General features: G+C 38.8%; 1 protein-coding gene across 1 annotated transcript in view; it reads right to left on the minus strand.

The window, feature by feature from the left end:
* Positions 1-20,339, minus strand: part of HACL1 (2-hydroxyacyl-CoA lyase 1) — a 181,192-nt gene that overhangs the window by 137,084 nt on the left and 23,769 nt on the right. Inside the window, exons 4-6 of the mRNA XM_053714200.1 lie at positions 16,247-16,327; positions 15,071-15,143; positions 4,338-4,415 (exon numbers count right to left, since the gene is read on the minus strand). Coding sequence (XP_053570175.1) covers positions 4,338-4,415; positions 15,071-15,143; positions 16,247-16,327 — 232 coding nt within the window. The remainder of the gene's footprint in view (positions 1-4,337; positions 4,416-15,070; positions 15,144-16,246; positions 16,328-20,339) is intronic.

Consider the following 20,339-nt stretch of genomic DNA (forward strand, 5'->3'; position numbering starts at 1 on the left):
ATTGCCGCTACCATTAATCCGATTGTCTCCATGCACTGAGCTACAGATGGCCGAGGAATGGAATGAAGAGCTCGGCAAGTAGTTAAGAGTTTTAACTTTCTGACCTCCGTCAGAAATATTTTCATTTCTACCGAGTCTATTAGTGTTCCTAGGAAGGGAACTCTTGTGAGGGGGGAGAGAGAACTCTTTTTGATGTTCACCTTCCACCCGTGAGACCTCAGAAAGGCCACTACAATTTCCTTGTGAGACTTGGCTCTTTGGAAAGTCGACGCCTGAATTAAGATGTCGTCTAGATAAGGCGCCACTGCTATGCCCCGCGGTCTTAGCACTGCCAGGAGGGACCCTAGCACCTTTGTGAAAATTCTGGGAGCAGTGGCCAACCCGAAAGGGAGAGCCACAAACTGATAATGCTTGTCCAGAAAGGCGAACCTGAGAAACTGGTGATGATCTTTGTGGATAGGAATGTGTAGATACGCGTCCTTTAGATCCACAGTAGTCATATATTGACCCTCCTGGATCATTGGTAAGATTGTCCGAATGGTCTCCATCTTGAATGATGGGACTCTGAGGAATCTGTTTAGAATTTTTGCAAAAAACGTTACTGTGTCTTTAAGAGATAAAAAAGGCACACAATTTTCCAAAGCAGTGAAAAATGCAGCAAACTTTTTGAAATTTTTACAGTATGTACCTAAAGCATTAGTAAGATTGCACCACTAGCAATAAAAATGATTAACCCCTTAATGCCCAAACCGGATCGATAGTAAGCCAACAGACCGGTTAAAACAACTTCAGCACCTTGCCACAGCTCTGCTGTGGCCCTACCTGCCCTTAGGAGTCAGATTTGTGGGGAAAAAGCTTCTTATGGGTCCTCAAACTGTAGCAGGACCCTCCATGTGAAACAGCCTGAAGTTCTAGTCAATATAACTGCGCATCTGAGGCGCGAAATTAGGCCCCTCCCACCTTACTCCGGTGCTGTGAGGCCTAAAGAAACACTCCTAAGTGTTTTAATAATAGTCATGTGGGTAACAACCCCTGAAAGAAACCCAAAGGAACCTTCAAAGTGTCACAAAAAAACGATATTTTTCAATAAAAACCGTTTGTCATTAAGTAGTGTCAACCAGCATAAATTAGCCCTGTAATGTAAGCTAGCAATTCCATACATAGTCTCTGAATACAGCTTACCCTTCCCTCATGGGGATCTTATCAGTCTTTTCCAGCATTATCACAGTCTTGTCTAGAAATAAATGACTGAACATACCTTATTGCAGCCTAACCTGCAAACCGTTCCCCCCAACTGAAGTTTTCTTGTACTCCTCAGTCCTTTGTGGGAACAGCAGTGGATTTTAGTTACAACATGCTAAAATCATCTTCCTCCCTGCAGAAATCTTCATCTCCTTTCTGCTAGAGAGTAAATAGTACACACCGCTACCATTTAAAATAACAAACTTTTGCTTGTAGAAAATAAAAACTACAATTCTAACACCACATTCACTTTACACTTCCGATTGCTTAGAGCCGGCAAAGAGAATGACTGGGGGGTGGAGCTAGAGGGGGAGCTATATGGACAGCTCTGCTGTGTGCTCTCCTTGCCACTTCCTGTAGGGAAGGAGAATATCCCACAAGTAAAGGATGAACCCGTGGACTGGATACACCTTACAAGAGAAACAGGCACCTTTACAATCCCAATGGCTGGGGCACTCACCACCTCCTAGAACCAGACAGACAAATGATCAGTGAAATGCTCTCCTCAGGAGTGCTGTCTGCAGCAGGATCGCAAGGAAGTAAAAAAAGAGGCCGCACCTGGTCACGTGGTGCGCAAGCCATGACTTCCCCTGCTATGCAAAAGAGTGTCAAGCAAATATGAGTTGTGCAACACTCAAAAACGAAAGTGAAACCTATCTGTTCTTATGAGCCCAAACCTAATGCAGAACATAAAAATCCCCATAACTGTTCCCAATAATCTGCCTAAAGGAGATATTAACCCTTGATCCTATTGAGGTATAGAGGAGTCACACTGTGACCCTATACAGGAGTCCCTGCTATAACAATAAAGCAGAGTTACCCTCTAGGATTCATGCTGTGGAACAGATACAGCCTCTCAAGTGTGACATCCTTGTAGCGACGCTCTGACAGGGACCTTAGTGATTAAAAGCAAGCAGTGATACTCATCAACACGGATTGCTCAGGAGTTGTTAGCTAACAGCCTGGATGGTGTCCAGGAAAAACTTTCCCTGCATCTCCAGACTCTAACTTTCATCAATACTCTCACAGAGAGGTTTATATGATTACTTAAAACTCCAGTTCTCTCTTGAAGGGAACATACCCATTACAGGACTATCTGAATCTTCTGCCACTTCTCTGCCACCTCCTCTAGTGACGAAAGGCAAAGAATGACTGGGAGGATAGGGGAAGTGGGAGGGATATTTAAGCCTTTGATTGGGGTTTCTTTGCCTCATCCTGGTGGCCAAGTGTTGTATTTCTCCAACAGTAAGGAATAGACTCTCCCTGCCTTATGGAAAGAAATATACTTTTTACCTCTGTAATTACCTTGTATCTAAGCGTCTGCTGACTGCCTCCTTATCTCAGATCTTTTGACAGACTTGTAATTTAGGCAATTAGTGCTGACTCTTAAATAACTTCACATGCACAATGTTGTTATCTATATGAAACACATGAACTAATGCCCTCTAGCTGTGAAAAACTGCCAAATGCATTCAAATTAGAGACGGCCTTCAAGGGCTTAGGAATTAGCATATGAGCCTACCTAATATTAGCCTTCAACTAAGAACAAGAGAACAAAGCAAATTTGATGATAAAAGTAAATTATCAAGTTATTTAAAATGACATGCCCTATCTGAATCATAAAAGTTTAATTTGGACTTTACTACTTTATCTAATTATCATGACAGCAATGTGGTAACTGATCAAGAGCTGTTACAACGCACATAATAGTGATCTGGTAATTATTTATTTTAAATAGAGCATATAATCTTTGAGAATCACAAAATCACAATCTAACAGATGAAATCAAGTTATTATTTACATACTAGGATACAGAAAATAACAGAGACTTATCGGAATTTAGTGTAGATTACCTTAGATTTTTGTACATAGTTTACGGTTTGTTTGTATTTTAAAATGTCATAAAAAGGTAACCGGATATCAATAACAATTTGAAACTGTTACAGGGACGTGAAACACAAATTATTCTGTGATTTTTTGCATATGCTCAGTAGGAGCTGGTGGCTCAGAAAGTGTAAATATAAAAAGACTGTGCACATTTTGTTAATGGAAGTAAATTGGAAAGTTGTTTAAAATTGCTTGCTCTGACTCATTAAAGTTTAATTTTGATTTGAGTGTCCCTTTAAAGGGATACTGAACCCAAATTGTTTCTTTCATGATTCAGATAGTGCATGTAATTTTAAGCAACTTTCTAATTTACTCCTATTATCAATTTTTCTTCGTTCTCTTGCTATCTTTATTAGAAAAAGAAGGCATCTAAGCCAAGGAGCCGCACATTTTTTGTTCAGACCCTGGACAGAACTTGTTTATTGGTGGGTGAATTTATCCACCAATCAGCAAGAACAACCCAGGTTGTTCACCAAAAATGGGCCTGCTTCTAAACTTACATTCTTGCTTTTCAAATAAAGATAAGTGAATGAAGAACATTTGATAATAGGAGTAAATTAGAAAGTTGCATGCTCTATCTGAATAATGAAAGAAAAAAATTTGGGTTCAGTGTCCCTTTAAAAGGGACGTTAAACCCAAAAAATGTATTTCATGATTCAGATAGAGCGTACCATTTAAAAAAAGTTTCCAATTTACTTCTATTATCAAATTTATTTCATTCTTATGTTATTCTTTGTTAAAGAGATACCTAGGTAGGTAGCGTATACATGCCTGAAGCCCTACATGACAGGAAATAGTGCTGCCATCTAGTGCTCCTGCTAATGTATAACATTGTTGCAAAACTGCTGCTATATAGTGCTGCAGACACGTGCACACTCTTGAGCTTACATTTCTGCTTTTTAACAAAGGATAACAAGAAAATGAAGAAAAATTGATAACAGAAGTCAATTAGAAAGTTGTTTAAAATATTATGTTCTATCTAAATCATGAAAGAATTTTTTTTGGGTTTTATGTCCCTTTAAGGTTGGGCTCTAAGATTTGATGGTGCTAATCACAAGCTACCTCTCATATGTTCACAATATTCAGTTCCTTATTTTGCTGTGCTAAGCACTGCAGCCTTTTTGACAGCCAAAGGATTAATAAGTGGATTTTTGTCAAATAAGTAGATTACACATCTTGAAAATATGGAGAAAGAACGGTCAAAATACCTTTTCAATGACAACTGGAATAGCTTCTAAACTACTGGGCCTGGCGGAGAATTTGCTGTACAGTCTACAGGTTTCAACCTACAACAAAAAAGGAATAAGATGTTTCTGCCAGTGTAAATAAGTCATAATTGCTGTGGTATATACACAAAAATACATACTTCATAAGATGAGAAATATCATTTTCCATATTATAAGAACTTTTCATCCCCTCCATTAATAAGTCCCAAAATTGTGTTAGGCTGACTGATTCCTTACAAAGTACAAATTAAAATACAAAAAAAATTGTTTTAAACGGATCTGTAACCCACAACATTTCTTCTAGGAGGACTCTCAAGTGCCTCTTGCAAATTCAAGAAGCACCCAGTATGAATACCAACACAATTGACTGAGCATCATAAAACAAACTATGCTTATGCAGTTGTATGTGTATTCAGTTCATTCACATCAACCTGTGATATTGCCCCTAGTTTTAATATGCTGCAATTGCTGGTTATACAAAAATGGTGTCCCTCATGGGCCGCTTAGCTTACTCCTAGTTATAAAAGTTTCTAATGGGACAGTTAATTTCAGTGCAACTTATCATTAAGAAAAGTATGATATTGGTAATATGTGCAGCATTTATAGGTAATGATACTGGATATTTAAGTACTGAAAAAAAAAAATCCATTTAACATGTTAAAATGCAATCTGTTGGAACACAGGCCGACACCTCTGTCCCTGCTTTACTCACAGAACTGAGTGAATACAGTAAAATCTCTAATTTTCAGTTAAACTTTTCCAAGTCTGAACTCCTCAATATCAATTCTAACCCAGGCTGCATAAACTATCTGAGTAGGGCTTACAACATCCCCATCACGCGCCACAAACTAAAATACTTAGGTATATTCCTCTCCGCCAACACGCACGACCTAATTAAACTCAACTATCATGCTTTAAAAGAGGATATTGTCCGAGACTTGTCGTCTTGGAAAAGCAAAAAATTATCATGGCTAGGGAGGATTGGAGTGCTTAAAATGAACATTTTGCCCCGTATTTTGTACCTTCTCCAGGCTCTCCCCATTTCACTCCCTGAAGGATACATCCCGCAATTGCAAAAAATATTTGAACAGTATATATGGGATGGGGCTAGACCCAGAATCCCTAGGAAAACTATGTATCTATCTAGAGATGAGGGGGGCTTGGGGGTACCTTGTTTCTAAAGATATAAACAAGCAATCTCGCTACAACATGTGGTGGAGTGGGCCCACAACTCTAAGGATAAAACATGGATTGATATTGACAGACAAATACTCAAATTAAACAATATTGCTACACTGGGATGGATGTTACGTCACCTCAGACCTAAACTAATCAATAATTATCTCATCACAGCTAATGTTCTGATAGACTGGGATAGGACACTGGCCACGACTACTCACATATCTTCTAGAAATGCCCCCCTTACACCCATCATAGAGCACACTGATCTCCCATTTTGTAGACTAGGATTTACTAAAATGCAACCATACAGCCTCCGCAAAGGTACGATATCATTTGTCACAATAGATGGGAAGTTTAAAGCACACTCTGACATGATGGAGGCACATGGGGAGATTTTCTCCTCATGGCTTCATTATCACCAATTGATACATTTTATAACTCAGCACAAACATAGGGGAGACTTGGGTAGAAGATTGACACCCTTTGAGGAGCTTTGCGTTTCGCAAATGAGTCCGACTCACTTGATTTCTAAAATTTATAAAATCCTAAGCAGTCCTGACACACTGAACCTCCCCTCCTACACGTACTCATGGAAGAAAGAGTTAAATTGCAACTTAGAGGAGGAGGCCTGGCGCCAAGCTTTCCGATTGACAAAAAAATCATCTGTCTCAGCAGTGATACAAGAAATCCACATAAAACTCCTGTGTAGGTGGTACCTAACCCCGTCCCGTTTGCACAGGATATACCCCTCACTTAATAACACCTGTTGGAGGGGGTGTGGAGAGGAGGGCACACTCCTCCATATCTGGTGGGCTTGCCCCAGGCTTGGGGAATTCTGGCGAGAGGTCATGTCGGAGATGTCGGAGATATTGGGTACACAGATCCCTCATGCTCCGACCACATTGCTGTTCCTGTCTCTTCCAAAGTTGCCTGGCGAGGGTAAACATCCTCTCTTACTACTTATGCTCACTGCAGCTAAGAAACTTATACCAAAACTATGGAAGACCCAGAGTATCCCTACATTAGAGGTTTGGAGAGTGGCCGTTGTGGACCTCCTTTCCTTAGAAAGATACCATTATCTAAAATCACATCACCTAGAGGTTCACGAAATGATGTTGGCCATGTGGAATAGACAGATTTGATTAGATTCTGAGATTGTGTGTTCTCTGTGAGGAAATGCCATCATGGTCCCTCCACTCCCCCAATTTCCCACCACTCCCTTTTTTTTTTTTTTTTTTTTCTTCTCTTTCTCCCCCCCTCTTTTCTCTCTCTTCTCATCTTTCTCTAGTTCATTACCCTCTTCCCCACTTTCTTCCTCTGGCTGAGAGATGTTCCTCTCAGTCTTAACTGTTGTATTAATGGTTGGTTTATAAGCAAGTTTAAACTTTATTGAAAAATTTGTGCAATAAGAGAGAGATTGATGTAACTTGTTATCCCATCTGTGGATTATACTCCTTTCTTTTTTCACATAGATCTCTTATAGCAAAAGACAACTGTGGCTGTATATGTAAACACAGGGTGATATTATGACCAATGGGCTTGTATAACTTGCATTTTGTCTCAGTCCCTGTATTTTATAATTTGTTTTGTACATTCTGAGTTGTCTCTTTTGAATATATCAATAAAAAAAAATTCAAACAAAATGCAATCTGTTGGGAATACATCACGTAAAAAATGTATTTACTATATGAGGGCAGTGGCTCCAAAAGGCCCTTACCCCTTAAACACAAAACTCTTCACATGAAAGATGAGATTATCAATTTTTAAATCCTACCCAGGTGGCTATAATCTAATCACCATGGCAACAGTGATCACCTGAAAGAACCATAGGCGTTCTGAACTCAAGAGTGAGGAGTATACCCTACAATACAGACATACTTGAGACACCTTACTTGAAGGCAGCAATCCTAATATTTAAAATGAGTGGTTCTATGCCCGTTAAGCTACTAGCGAATTATCATTATAATGAAAAAATATATTTATTTTTTTTCAGCCACTATGGGTGAATTTTGTATATTTTTAAAATGTATGTAATATTTACAGTATATAGTTAGATCATTTTATGCCTGCTCGTTTTCTGCATAAATTGCAAGATAGTGGTGAGTGACCAAAATATAAAAATGTATGCTTCTGATTTTCAGTTATTGTTATTAAAGGGACATGAAACCCTAAATTTTTCTTTCATGATTCAGATAGAGAATATAATTTTAAACAACATTCCAATTTACTTCTATTATCTAATTTGCTTCATTCTTTAGATATCCTTTGCTGAAGAAATAGCAATGCACATGTGTGAGCCAATCGCACAAGGCATCTATGTGCAGCCACCAATCAGGAGCTACTGAGCATATCTAGATATGCTTTAAAAACAACAGATATCAAGAAAATGAAGCAAATAAGATAAAAGAAGTAAATTGAAAAGTTGTTTAAAATTGCATGTTCTTCCTAAATCAAGAAAGAAAACATTTAGGTTTCATGTCTCTTTAAACTATATAGTTCTAAAATAACAAATATTGGCGTTTTGAGAAGGAAGGTTAACTGAAGCTTAATGTGGGACTATATAACAGGTATCTAAAATATAAAAGAAATAACTTCTGTGCAGCAAAATGTAATGGTTTATTTATCATCATCATCATCATCAGGTATTTGTAGAGCACCAACAGATTACGCAGTGTTTATGCATTTCATATGGTGGTGGTTTCCCAAATTATTATATTTCTGCAAACTCAAGTTATTTCCTAAAAATGCTTGGTCTGATAAAAAAAATAATATGTAAAATACTAGGCTAACAAACTAAAAGCAACTCTAGCACAGGGTGGGAAATGGCTCAGCACTCCCAAAGGGATGTGAAACCCAAATTTTTTCTTTCATGATTCAGATAGAGTATGCGATTTTAAACAACTTTCTGGTTTACTTATTTTATCAATTTTTCTGTTCTCTTGGAATCTTTTGTTGAAAAGCAGGGACGTATGCTTAGGAGCCGGACCAATTCTGGAGTACTATATGGCAGCAGTTATGCAGGAATGTTATCGATTTGCAAGAGCACTAGATGGCAGCACTATTTCTGTGTATATATATATATATATATATATATATATATATATATATATATATATATATATATATATATATATATATATATATATATATATATACACACACACACACACATATACACACACCTAGGTATCTCTTCAGTAAAGAATAACATGTGAATGAAGCACATTTGATAATACAAGTAAATTGCAATTTGTTAATTTTTTTTTTTTTTTTTTTAATATGGTATGCTCTGTCTGAATCACAAAAGAAAAAAAATTGAGTTTCATATCCCTTTAAGAGGTTCATTAGGGAACCTAAAACAAAACTGCAATCTATATTCAATATTCATTTTGGCTGCTTTTCTATAAATGCTTCTCAAAACTGTGCTTGTTCATTTTCCCAGAGAGTCTGTTGTGCATAGCTCTTATAGACCTGGCCCTAACTGGCCAAAATCAAAGAAAAACATAATTTATGCTTACCTGATAAATTTATTTCTCTTGTAGTGTATCCAGTCCACGGATCATCCATTACTTGTGGGATATTCTCCTTCCCAACAGGAAGTTGCAAGAGGATCACCCACAGCAGAGCTGCTATATAGCTCCTCCCCTCACTGCCATATCCAGTCATTCGACCGAAACAAGACGAGAAAGGAGAAACCATAGGGTGCAGTGGTGACTGTAGTTTAATTAAAATTTAGACCTGCCATAAAAAGGACAGGGCGGGCCGTGGACTGGATACACTACAAGAGAAATAAATATATCAGGTATGCATAAATTATGTTTTCTCTTGTTAAGTGTATCCAGTCCACGGATCATCCATTACTTGTGGGATACCAATACCAAAGCTAAAGTACACGGATGATGGGAGGGACAAGGCAGGAGCTTAAATGGAAGGAACCACTGCCTGTAGAACCTGTCTCCTAAAAACAGCCTCCGAAGAAGCAAAAGTGTCAAATTTGTAAAATTTTGAAAAGGTGTGAAGCGAAGACCAAGTCGCAGCCTTGCAAATCTGTTCAACAGAGGCCTCATTTTTAAAGGCCCAGGTGGAAGCCACAGCTCTAGTAGAATGAGCTGTAATACTTTCAGGGGGCTGCTGTCCAGCAGTCTCATAGGCTAAGCGTATTATACTCCGAAGCCAAAAGGAGAGAGAGGTTGCCGAAGCTTTTTGACCTCTCCTCTGTCCAGAGTAAACGACAAACAGGGCAGATGTTTGACGAAAATCTTTAGTAGCCTGTAAGTAAAACTTCAAGGCACGGACTACGTCCAGATTATGCAAAAGACGTTCCTTCTTTGAAGAAGGATTAGGACACAATGATGGAACAACAATCTCTTGATTGATATTCCTGTTAGAAACCACCTTAGGTCAAAACCCAGGTTTGGTATGCAGAACTACCTTGTCTGAATGAAAAATCAGATAAGGAGAATCACAATGTAAGGCAGATAACTCAGAGACTCTTCTAGCCGAGGAAATAGCCATCAAAAACAGAACTTTCCAAGCTAAAAGTTTAATATCAATGGAATGAAGGGGTTCAAACGGAACTCCCTGAAGAACTTTAAGAACCAAGTTTAAGCTCCACGGGGGAGCAACAGTTTTAAACACAGGCTTAATCCTAACCAAAGGATGACAAAATGCCTGGACGTCTGTAACTTCTGCCAGACACTTGTGCAAAAGAATAGACAGAGCAGAGATCTGTCTTTTTAAAGAACTAGCTGATAAGCCTTTGTCCAAACCCTCTTGGAGAAAGGACAATAGCCTAGGAATCCTAACCTTACTCCATGGTGAACTCTTGGATTCACACCAATAAAGATATTTACGCCATATCTTATGGTAGATTTTCCTGGTGACAGACTTCCGAGCCTGTATTAAGGTATCAATGACTGACTCGGAGAAGCCACGCCTTGATAGAATCAAGCGTGCAGTCAGTCTCAGAGAAAGTATATTTGGATGATTGAAAGGACCTTGTATTAGAAGGTCCTGCCTCAGAGGCAGAGTCCATGGTGGAAGAGATGACATGTCCACTAGGTCTGCATACCAGGTCCTGCGTGGTCACGCAGGCGCTATAAGAATCACTGATGCTCTCTCCTGTTTGATTTTGGCAATCAGTCGAGGGAGCAGAGGAAACGGTGGAAACAGGTTGAAGAACCAAGGAGCTGCTAGAGCATCTATCAGCGTTGCTCCCGGGTCCCTGGACCTGGATCCGTAACAAGGAAGCTTGGCGTTCTGGCGAGACGCCATGAGATACAGTTCTGGTTTGCCCCAACGATGGACCAGTTGAGCAAACACCTCGGGATGGAGTTCCCACTCCCCCGGATGAAAAGTCTGACGACTTAGAAAATCCGCCTCCCAGTTCTCTACGCCTGGGATGTGGATTGCTGACAGGTGGCAAGAGTGAGACTCTGCCCAGCGAATTATCTTTGAGACTTCTAACATCGCTAGGGAACTCCTGGTTCCCCCTTGATGGTTGATGTAAGCCACAGTCGTGATGTAGTCCGACTGAAATCTGATGAACCTCAGTGTTGCTAACTGAGGCCAAGCTAGAAGAGCATTGAATATTGCTCTTGACTCCAGAATATTTATTGGGAGGAGTTTCTCCTCCTGAGTCCATGATCCCTGAGCCTTCAGGGAGTTCCAGACTGCACCCCAATCTAGAAGGCTGGCATCTGTTGTTACAATCGTCCAATCTGGCCTGCGTAAGGTCATACCCTTGGACAGATGGACCCGAGAAAGCCACCAGAGAAGAGAATCTCTGGTCTCTTGATCCAGATTTAGAAGAGGGGACAAATCTGAGTAATCCCCATTCCACTGACTTAGCATGCATAATTGCAGCGGTCTGAGATGCAGGCGCGCAAATGGCACTATGTCCATTGCCGCTACCATTAAGCCGATTACTTCCATGCACTGAGCCACTGACGGGCGTGGAATGGAATGAAGGACACGGCAAGCATTTAGAAGTTTTGATAACCTGGACTCCGTCAGGTAAATTTTCATCTCTACAGAATCTATAAGAGTCCCTAGGAAGGAGACTCTTGTGAGTGGTGATAGAGAACTCTTTTCCACGTTCACTTTCCACCCATGCGACCTTAGAAATGCCAGAACTATCTCTGTATGAGACTTGGCAATTTGAAAGCTTGACGCCTGTATCAGGATGTCGTCTAGATACGGAGCCACCGATATGCCCGCCAAAAGTGAGCCCAGAACCTTTGTAAAAATTCTCGGGGCAGTGGCCAACCCGAAGGGAAGAGCTACAAATTGGTAATGCCTGTCTAGAAAGGCAAACCTTAGGAACCAATGATGATCTTTGTGAATCGGTATGTGAAGGTAGGCATCCTTTAAGTCCACTGTGGTCATGTACTGACCCTCTTGGATCATGGGTAGGATGGTCCGAATAGTTTCCATTTTGAATGATGGAACTCTGAGGAATTTGTTTAAGATCTTTAGATCCAAGATTGGTCTGAAGGTTCCCTCTTTCTTGGGAACCACAAACAGATTTGAATAAAATCCCTGTCCTTGTTCCGTCCGCGGAACTGGATGGATCACTCCCATTACTAGGTGGTCTTGCACACAGCTTAGGAATGCCTCTTTCTTTATCTGGTTTTATGATAACCTTGAAAGATGAAATCTCCCTTGTGGAGGAGAAGCTTTGAAGTCCAGAAGATATCCCTGAGATATGATCTCCAACGCCCAGGGATCCTGAACATCTCTTGCCCACGCCTGGGCGAAGAGAGAAAGTCTGCCCCCCACTAGATCCGTTTCCGGATAGGGGGCCATTCCTTCATGCTGTCTTGGGGGCAGCAGCAGGCTTCCTGGCCTGCTTGCCCTTGTTCCAGGACTGGTTAGGTTTCCAGGCCTGTCTGGAATGAGCAACAGTTCCCTCTTGTTTTGAAGCGGAGGAAGTTGATGCTGCTCCTGCCTTGAAATTTCGAAATTTTTACAGTGTATGTAATAAGTTAGCAGAGCATTGCACCCACTTGCAAATGGATGATTAACCCCTTAATACCAAAAACGGAATAACAAATGACAAAAACGTTTTTTAAACAGTCACAACAACTGCCACAGCTCTACTGTGGCTTTTTACCTCCCTCAATACGACTTTTGAAGCCTTTTGAGCCCTTCAGAGAAGTCCTGGATCATGCAGGAAGAAGCTGGATGTCTGTCTGTAATATTTGCTGTGCAAAAAAACGCCAAAATAGGCCCCTCCCACTCATATTACAACAGTGGGAAGCCTCAGGGAACTGTTTCTAGGCAAAATTCAAGCCAGCCATGTGGAAAAAACTAGGCCCCAATAAGTTTTATCACCAAACATATGTAAAAAATGATTAAACATGCCAGCAAACGTTTTAAAATACACTTTTATAAGAGTATGTATCTCTATTAATAAGCCTGATACCAGTCGCTATCACTGCATTTAAGGCTTTACTTACATTTCTTCGGTATCAGCAGCATTTTCTAGCAAATTCCATCCCTAGAAAAATATTTTAACTGCACATACCTTATTGCAGGAAAACCTGCACGCTATTCCCCCTCTGAAGTTACCTCACTCCTCAGAATATGTGAGAACAGCAAAGGATCTTAGTTACTTCTGCTAAGATCATAGAAAACGCAGGCAGATTCTTCTTCTAAATACTGCCTGAGATAAACAGTACACTCCAGTACCATTTAAAAATAACAAACTTTTGATTGAAGAAATAAACTAAGTATAAAACACCACAGTCCTCTTACGACCTCCATCTTAGTTGAGAGTTGCAAGAGAATGACTGGATATGGCAGTGAGGGGAGGAGCTATATAGCAGCTCTGCTGTGGGTGATCCTCTTGCAACTTCCTGTTGGGAAGGAGACTATCCCACAAGTAATGGATGATCCGTGGACTGGATACACTTAACAAGAGAAATAGTATATACATTCAATGAAGATTTCAATGAATGTATCATTGGACTGCTCTTGATCTACAAAACAATGCAAATGTTGCTAAGAAAATTATAGCTTTAAACAGCAGTTCTTTAGCAATGCAGTGATTAGCTTCATTGCTTACAGTGTTCTCCCCAGGACCACCAGACTACAATTTTAGCCAATATTAAACTAAAATTAGCCAGTATTAAAAATGTTCAATTTTTATTGCACAAATTATCATAAAATACATTAATGTTAAATTATGCAATTAATTTGTGCTTTGGATAACTGGAAATTAATTGGATAAAAAAAAAAATTGTTTCCCTGTATTTAAAATAAAATCCACATACTGAGGGCTACAAATAAAAAACTTCAGACTAAAACTTTACATTAACACAAGTTGTTTGTCCAATTTTTAAGCAGCAGAGCACATTTTTATAATTAAGCAAAATAACCACAAACTTTTTGAAAAGAGGTAGAACTAGAAAGAGGTAGATTGTCACAGTTCATAACATTCCTTTATTGGTTCTTTCAGAAACTTTGCATTTAAATGCAAAAATGTCAACATGACCACATGCCCCTGGCTGAGGCTGGCTCTCTTTTTGCAAGCTATTTTGCCTGCAGCAAAGAGGCACTTAGATGGTGTTGAGATGCATAAATAGGGTTTTGCCAATATCACCAAGGTGGGATATTTATCTTTGTTAACTCTCCACCAATGCAAAGAGTTTCCTCCTTGGCAAGGGGCCTCTCAATAAAGTAAGCCTGGACTTCATTCTAACATAAAAATATCTTAACATTTTATATGCAATAGTAAATAACCATATATAAGGAAAAAATATCTAGTTCGCTCTTAAAATAACAAATACTTATAGGAGGTTGAATCTTGTACAAATCACAATTTATTAAAAATAAAAAATAAACTATTAAAAAAAGTGCTTGGGACTATATATCAATAACAAGTGCCTTACAGATGTATCTATACAGTACATATAATCAGCAATAGCAAGCAATCAGCATTGTGCAAACATATAATAGTGCACATCAATTCAAATAACTCCCATCAGTCTAGGGATAGGTGTAAATAACAAGCTTCGCACTATATCACATAAAGCATAGTGTCAAATCACCTGATTTTATATAAACAATACAAATGATTATTTCTGGTTGCACATAAGCCAGGAGTAGTTGTAAACTTAAAAAGAAACTTATAACGTCCTGAAAAAATGAAAAGTAAACATCTGTAGACGTCCTTAAGGCTAAGGACAAAACCATTAAACACAATATCATGGGCAGGAATTCATCAGAGTGAAGCAGCTGTTGCTGTGTGCAAATCAACTAATTGCAGACCAACTAATCGATAATGAGTTTCGTTAACAACTATTTTCATAATAGATTATTATCGATTAGTTGTTGCATAATATTAGAATATATTACACTGCCCTGTCTGGCTACTTCATAATGCCACTCGGCTAGCAAAATTTTCTGTGGAGAACACTGGCTTATATTTACTATATTCTGACAAGCACCAAAACAAAATAACATTTATGTATATAGCAGTTGTATTTGTTTTTTGTTTTTAATTATAGCAAGCAAAACAGTCAGGGTACCTGTGGAAACTCTTGAAAAGCACCCATTATTTCTTGATTTGTATCAGAAGATCCTGCCAACACAATCAGTGGCCTAAAATAAAGACAAGAGCTTGTGATTGTAAAGCCTAAAAAAAAAAATAGAGTTTAGGTTCTCACTCAAATGCAAATGTTAAAGGGACAGTCTACACCAGAATATTTTTTGTTTTAAAAGATAGATAATACCTTTATTACCCATTGCCCAGTTTTGCATAACCAACACAGTTATATTTATATACTTTTTACCTCTGTGATTATCTTGTATCTAAGCCTCTGCAAACTGCCCCTTTATTTCAGTTCTTTTGACAGACTTGCAGTTTAGCTAATCAGTGCTAGCTCCCAGATAACTTCACGTGCACGAGTACAGAGTTATCTATATGAAAAACATGAACTAACACTCTCTAGTGGTGAAAAACTGTTAAAACGCATTCTGAAAAGGTGGCCTTCAAGGTCTAAGAAATTAGCATATGAACCTCCTAGGTTAAGCTTTCAACTAAGAATACCAAGAGAACAAAGCAAAATTGGTGATAAAAGTAAATTGGAAAATTGTTTAAAATTACATGCCCTATCTGAATCATGAAAGTTTATTTTGGACTAGACTGTCCCTTTAAACTTCAAAACTCTGGGGTTTCCCCCAGCGCCTGTAAATAAGCATTACATGCACTCCTTACCCAGATGTATAGGTTTCATCTAATTGGTTACGGTCTATATGTTAATAAAAAGTGTTGTGAATTTGATTTATACATATGTTAACAATTTCATCATTCTTAAATAATAAATTAAAAATTGCCAGCAAATTTGACAAAAAAAAATAATAATAATCTAATGCTAAGCATAGTGTGCATGCCATAAAATGTTATTTTTAATGTAAAGTTCCTGGCATATATTAATCCAACAGTCTTTCTAGGGATGTAACTGAAAACAAACTGGGACTAGGACTGTCAGCGCAACTAGCGTCCATTCACTCTTCTTGTGGAAGTTAAGGTAATTTGCAGAGTGATACTGATAAAGATACAAAGTGTGCATTAATATTTTTTCATTTGAAGAGTTTAGTATCTCTAAGGTGATAATTCTCAGCACATAATAATTACATTTTTCCCTGTGACATGTTAATAGTAACTAGAAAGCAAATCACTAATTCAGACGGTCATTTATTACCAGCAGTTCATATTGGAATTAGCCATGCCACTGAGCGCATTGATGAGGCCTGGTCCAGAGACAACAAGACAAACACCAGGTCTGAAAACAAATATATATACACGTTAGTTGATCATATCTGAAAGAAAGTACAAAATTGTGATTTTATGATAGCCTTGCATATGAAAAAATAAATAATAATAATAATTAGTGACTTCAGCTTACTACGGGCTACATTACAAGTGGCCCACCAACATTAGCGCGTGCACGATATAGAAATATCATGCCTGCACTAACATGAGTTCATATTACAAGTTGAAAGGAAACACGAATGCACGAGTGCCAACTAAATATGAGCTTGTTAGGTTAGCACGACTGAAGACCTGGCATAATGGGTTAGAGACAAAATTAACGTTGCACTAAATACAACAAATATATTTAGAAATACATTTACACACTATCTAATAAAAAGTATACATATAAACAGTATTAAAACAAATATATATGGATTCAAAGGTCAGTGATCTGATCTACCCAGGCCATTTTGAATGTGTGCACCAGCCAGCTAAAATTGTAGCCAAAAATAATATGGTATATGACAAGGTGTTTGACTGCAAAGGGCTATTATGTATAAAAACATACAAAATATATTAGAGATGTGCATTCGTTTTTGGACTGAATGAATGCACCAACGATAAGAAAACTAAAAATACTGCCGAAAATCATCAGTATTCATTTGTTTCCTATATTTATTTATTTTAAGGGGTTAATATGCTCTTGAGAGCACATTAGGGTAAGTATTGTAGCTACAGGTAAACTTTTCACCTGTAGCTTTGAAACATTTACATTCGTTTTAACGAACAAAACTAATGTAAATGTTTAACAAAAATTATATTTTCGTTTTAAACTAAATGAAAAAAGGAATAGTGCAGCCAACGAATATTTGAGGAAATGAATTTCCCTGAATAATCAGAACATGTCTAAATATATACATGTCTAAATATGTGTATGTATGATTGTATGTATATACACACACATATATAAATACATATATATATATATATATATATATATATATATATATATATATATATATATATATATATATATATATATATACATATATAAATAAATACATATACACATACATGTCTAGACCGTCTAGGCAACAGACCCCTAATTGTAAATGTCCAAAATGGGCCTAATTAGTCATTTTCCCTCTGTGTCATGTGACTCGTTATTGTTACAAGGTAACAGGTGTGAATGGGGAGCAGGTGTGTTAAATTTGGCGTTATCACTCTCACACTCTCTCATACTGGTCACTGGAAGTTCAACATGGCACCTCATGGCAAAGAACTCTCTGAGGATCTTAAAAAAAAGAATTGTTGCTCTACATAAAGATGGCCAAGGCTATAAGAAGATTATCAAGACGTTGAAACTGAGCTGCAGCACGGTGGGCAAGACCATACAGCGGTTTCACAGGACAGGTTTCACTCAGAACAGGCCTCACCATGGTCGACAAAAATATCAGGGGGGAAAGGGGGCATCCTTGCCTAGTACCATTTGATATGGGAATGGCTGGGGAACAAAATCCCATACCTCTAATTTTGGCAAATGGTGAGGAGTACAGCACTTTAATTGCCAAAATTACTGGTGGGGGAAAGCCAAACACCTTCAGCACCTCCCAAAGGTAATCCCACCAGACCCTGTCAAAAGCCTTCTCTGCATCCAAAGACAGGGCCATTAGTGGGGTTCCCTTTGAGCTAGCAGAAAATATTGAGAATTCTCCTAGTATTGTCCGGACCCTGGTGACCTTTCAAAAAGCCTACCTGGTCCACATGAATCAAGGAAGGCAATAGATTGGCTAGTCTATCTGCTAACAGTTTCGAATATAATTTTGTGTCCACATTTATCAATGATATGGGTCTGTAGTTACTATATAGAGACATGTCTTTCCCTGGCTTTGGAATGGCTAAAATAGAAACCTCTAGGCTTTCTTTTAATATATGCTTTTCCAATTTAATCTCATTGAAAACCTGGTGTAGGACCGGTGCAAGTTGTTGACTGTACATCTTGTATAGTAAGCCCGGGAAGCCGTCTGGGCCAGGTACTTTATTGTTTTGCAAGTTTTTAATGGCTAATAACACCACCTTCGTATTGAACGGTTCTAGTAAAAGTATTTTTGGCCTCATCCGTAAGTGTGAGCAAGTGAAGCTTATGTAGAAAGGAAGAAATTTCTGCTATCGTGGCTTGCTTAGGTTTGTCATGAGACTCTATATTATAAAGGATGTCATAATATTCCGCCAAAGCTTTTCCAATATCCATTGGCGCATACACTCTCTGGCCTTTATGTTCAATATAGGGAATTCGGGCTAACGCTGTATGAATCTTAAGCTTGTTTGCTAACATTGAGTCATCTTTATTGCTCTTGTAATACAGGAGTTGTTTGAATTTGGAAAAGGCTTGTTGGATTTTTCGGAGTTCAAGGTCTTTAATCAAGCCCTTCAGCCTAGAGATTTCTGCTGACCCAGCCTGAGTTGGAGTTGTTTTATTTTGGAGGAGTTCTATAGATCTGAGTTCACATATTAAATTTTCCTAGAGGGGCAGTTCTAGTCTTCCTAAGGGAAGCAGATTTGGAGATGCATTATCCTCTAAAATAGGACTTCAATGCATCCCATCATATTTGATGTGATGTTTGGCCTTCAAGGTTGACTTGAAGAAAACATTCTATTTCTTCTCTCATATTTTGCACAAAGGTGGGATCCTCCCATAGATTCCTAGGGAGTTTCCATGTGTGCTTCGTCAGGGGGGTCCTGTGCCTTTAAACTTGAAAAAGACCACATCATGGTCTGACCATGAACAGCCGTGGATCTTGGAGTCTAGAACTTCATTTAGGGTCCAAGAGTTGACAAAAAAATAATCAAGTCTTGAATAAGACTGATGAGGGGGCAAGAAATAAGAAAAATCTCTGGTCTCAGGGTGGTAAGAACGCCAAACATCATATAAAGAGTGCTGAAATATAAGATTTCTAAATTTGGGAGCTGTTCTTGTAAAGTTATTTAAAGTTTTGTTCGGGGGGGGGGAGTCTCTTGTCCATGAGAGGGTCCCATACTAAATAAAAATCACCTCCCAAAACCACAGTACCCTGTTTAATTCTCTCTACAAGATTGAGGGTTTTCCTTAAGAAAGCTGTCTGCCCCTGATTTGGGGTGTAAATATTAACTAGAAAGGTACTATTATTCAATTTGCATATTAGGATAAGAAAGCGTCCCTCTGCATCCTGCTCAGCATGTATCAGTTGGAAGGCTGATACATGCTCCCGATACAGAGTTTGTGGGCTTGAACTAAGGTGAGCTCATGCTCCTTCATTTGGCATCTGCCACTGATGGAATGTAATGTTGTGGTTCAGTGATGTCAGGGTGGCCATCTTTAATTTAGCAAAATCTCATACAGATTCTTTATTTTTGATTCTCCGCTCTCACGGGTGGAAGGTGAATCAGGGACAGGATTTCCTAAGTGCCAAATACCAGAGTATATATTTTGGGGACGGTCATAGGCTCGATCTCCATAAAGATTTTCTTGACGGAGGTCAGACTATCCAAGATTCTTGTCTTCACTTCAGTCCTCTGTCCGTCCATCAGTGGCTCTGTGTATGGAAGCAATTGGTCTCATTGTGACTTCCATGGATATTATTCCTTTTACTCATTTCCATTTGAGACCTCTACAGTTATGCATGCTCAGACAATGGAACGGAGACTACTCTGACAACTCTCCTAGACAACCAGATGAGAGACTCTCTGTCCTGGTGGATCTCCCAAGATCATCTATCCTAGGGCACATGCATGCTTCCTGAGAAACATCTTGGGATATTGTAACCACGGATGCCAGCCTTTCGGGCAAGGGAGTAGTTTGGGCTTCCTTAAGAGCTCAGGGACTTTGGACTCAGGAGGAGTCTGCCATGCCATATTATTATCCTAGCGTTGAGAGCAGTCTTCCATAGCTTGGCTTCAATTGGATTCGGTCCGGTTTATAAGATTCCAATCGGACATCAATACTTCGGTGGCGTATATCAACAACCAGGGATTATGGAGCTCCTTGACTATGAAGGAGGCGT

This window comes from Bombina bombina, chromosome 5, assembly GCF_027579735.1.
Source record: "Bombina bombina isolate aBomBom1 chromosome 5, aBomBom1.pri, whole genome shotgun sequence".
Taxonomy (NCBI): Eukaryota; Metazoa; Chordata; class Amphibia; order Anura; family Bombinatoridae; genus Bombina; species Bombina bombina.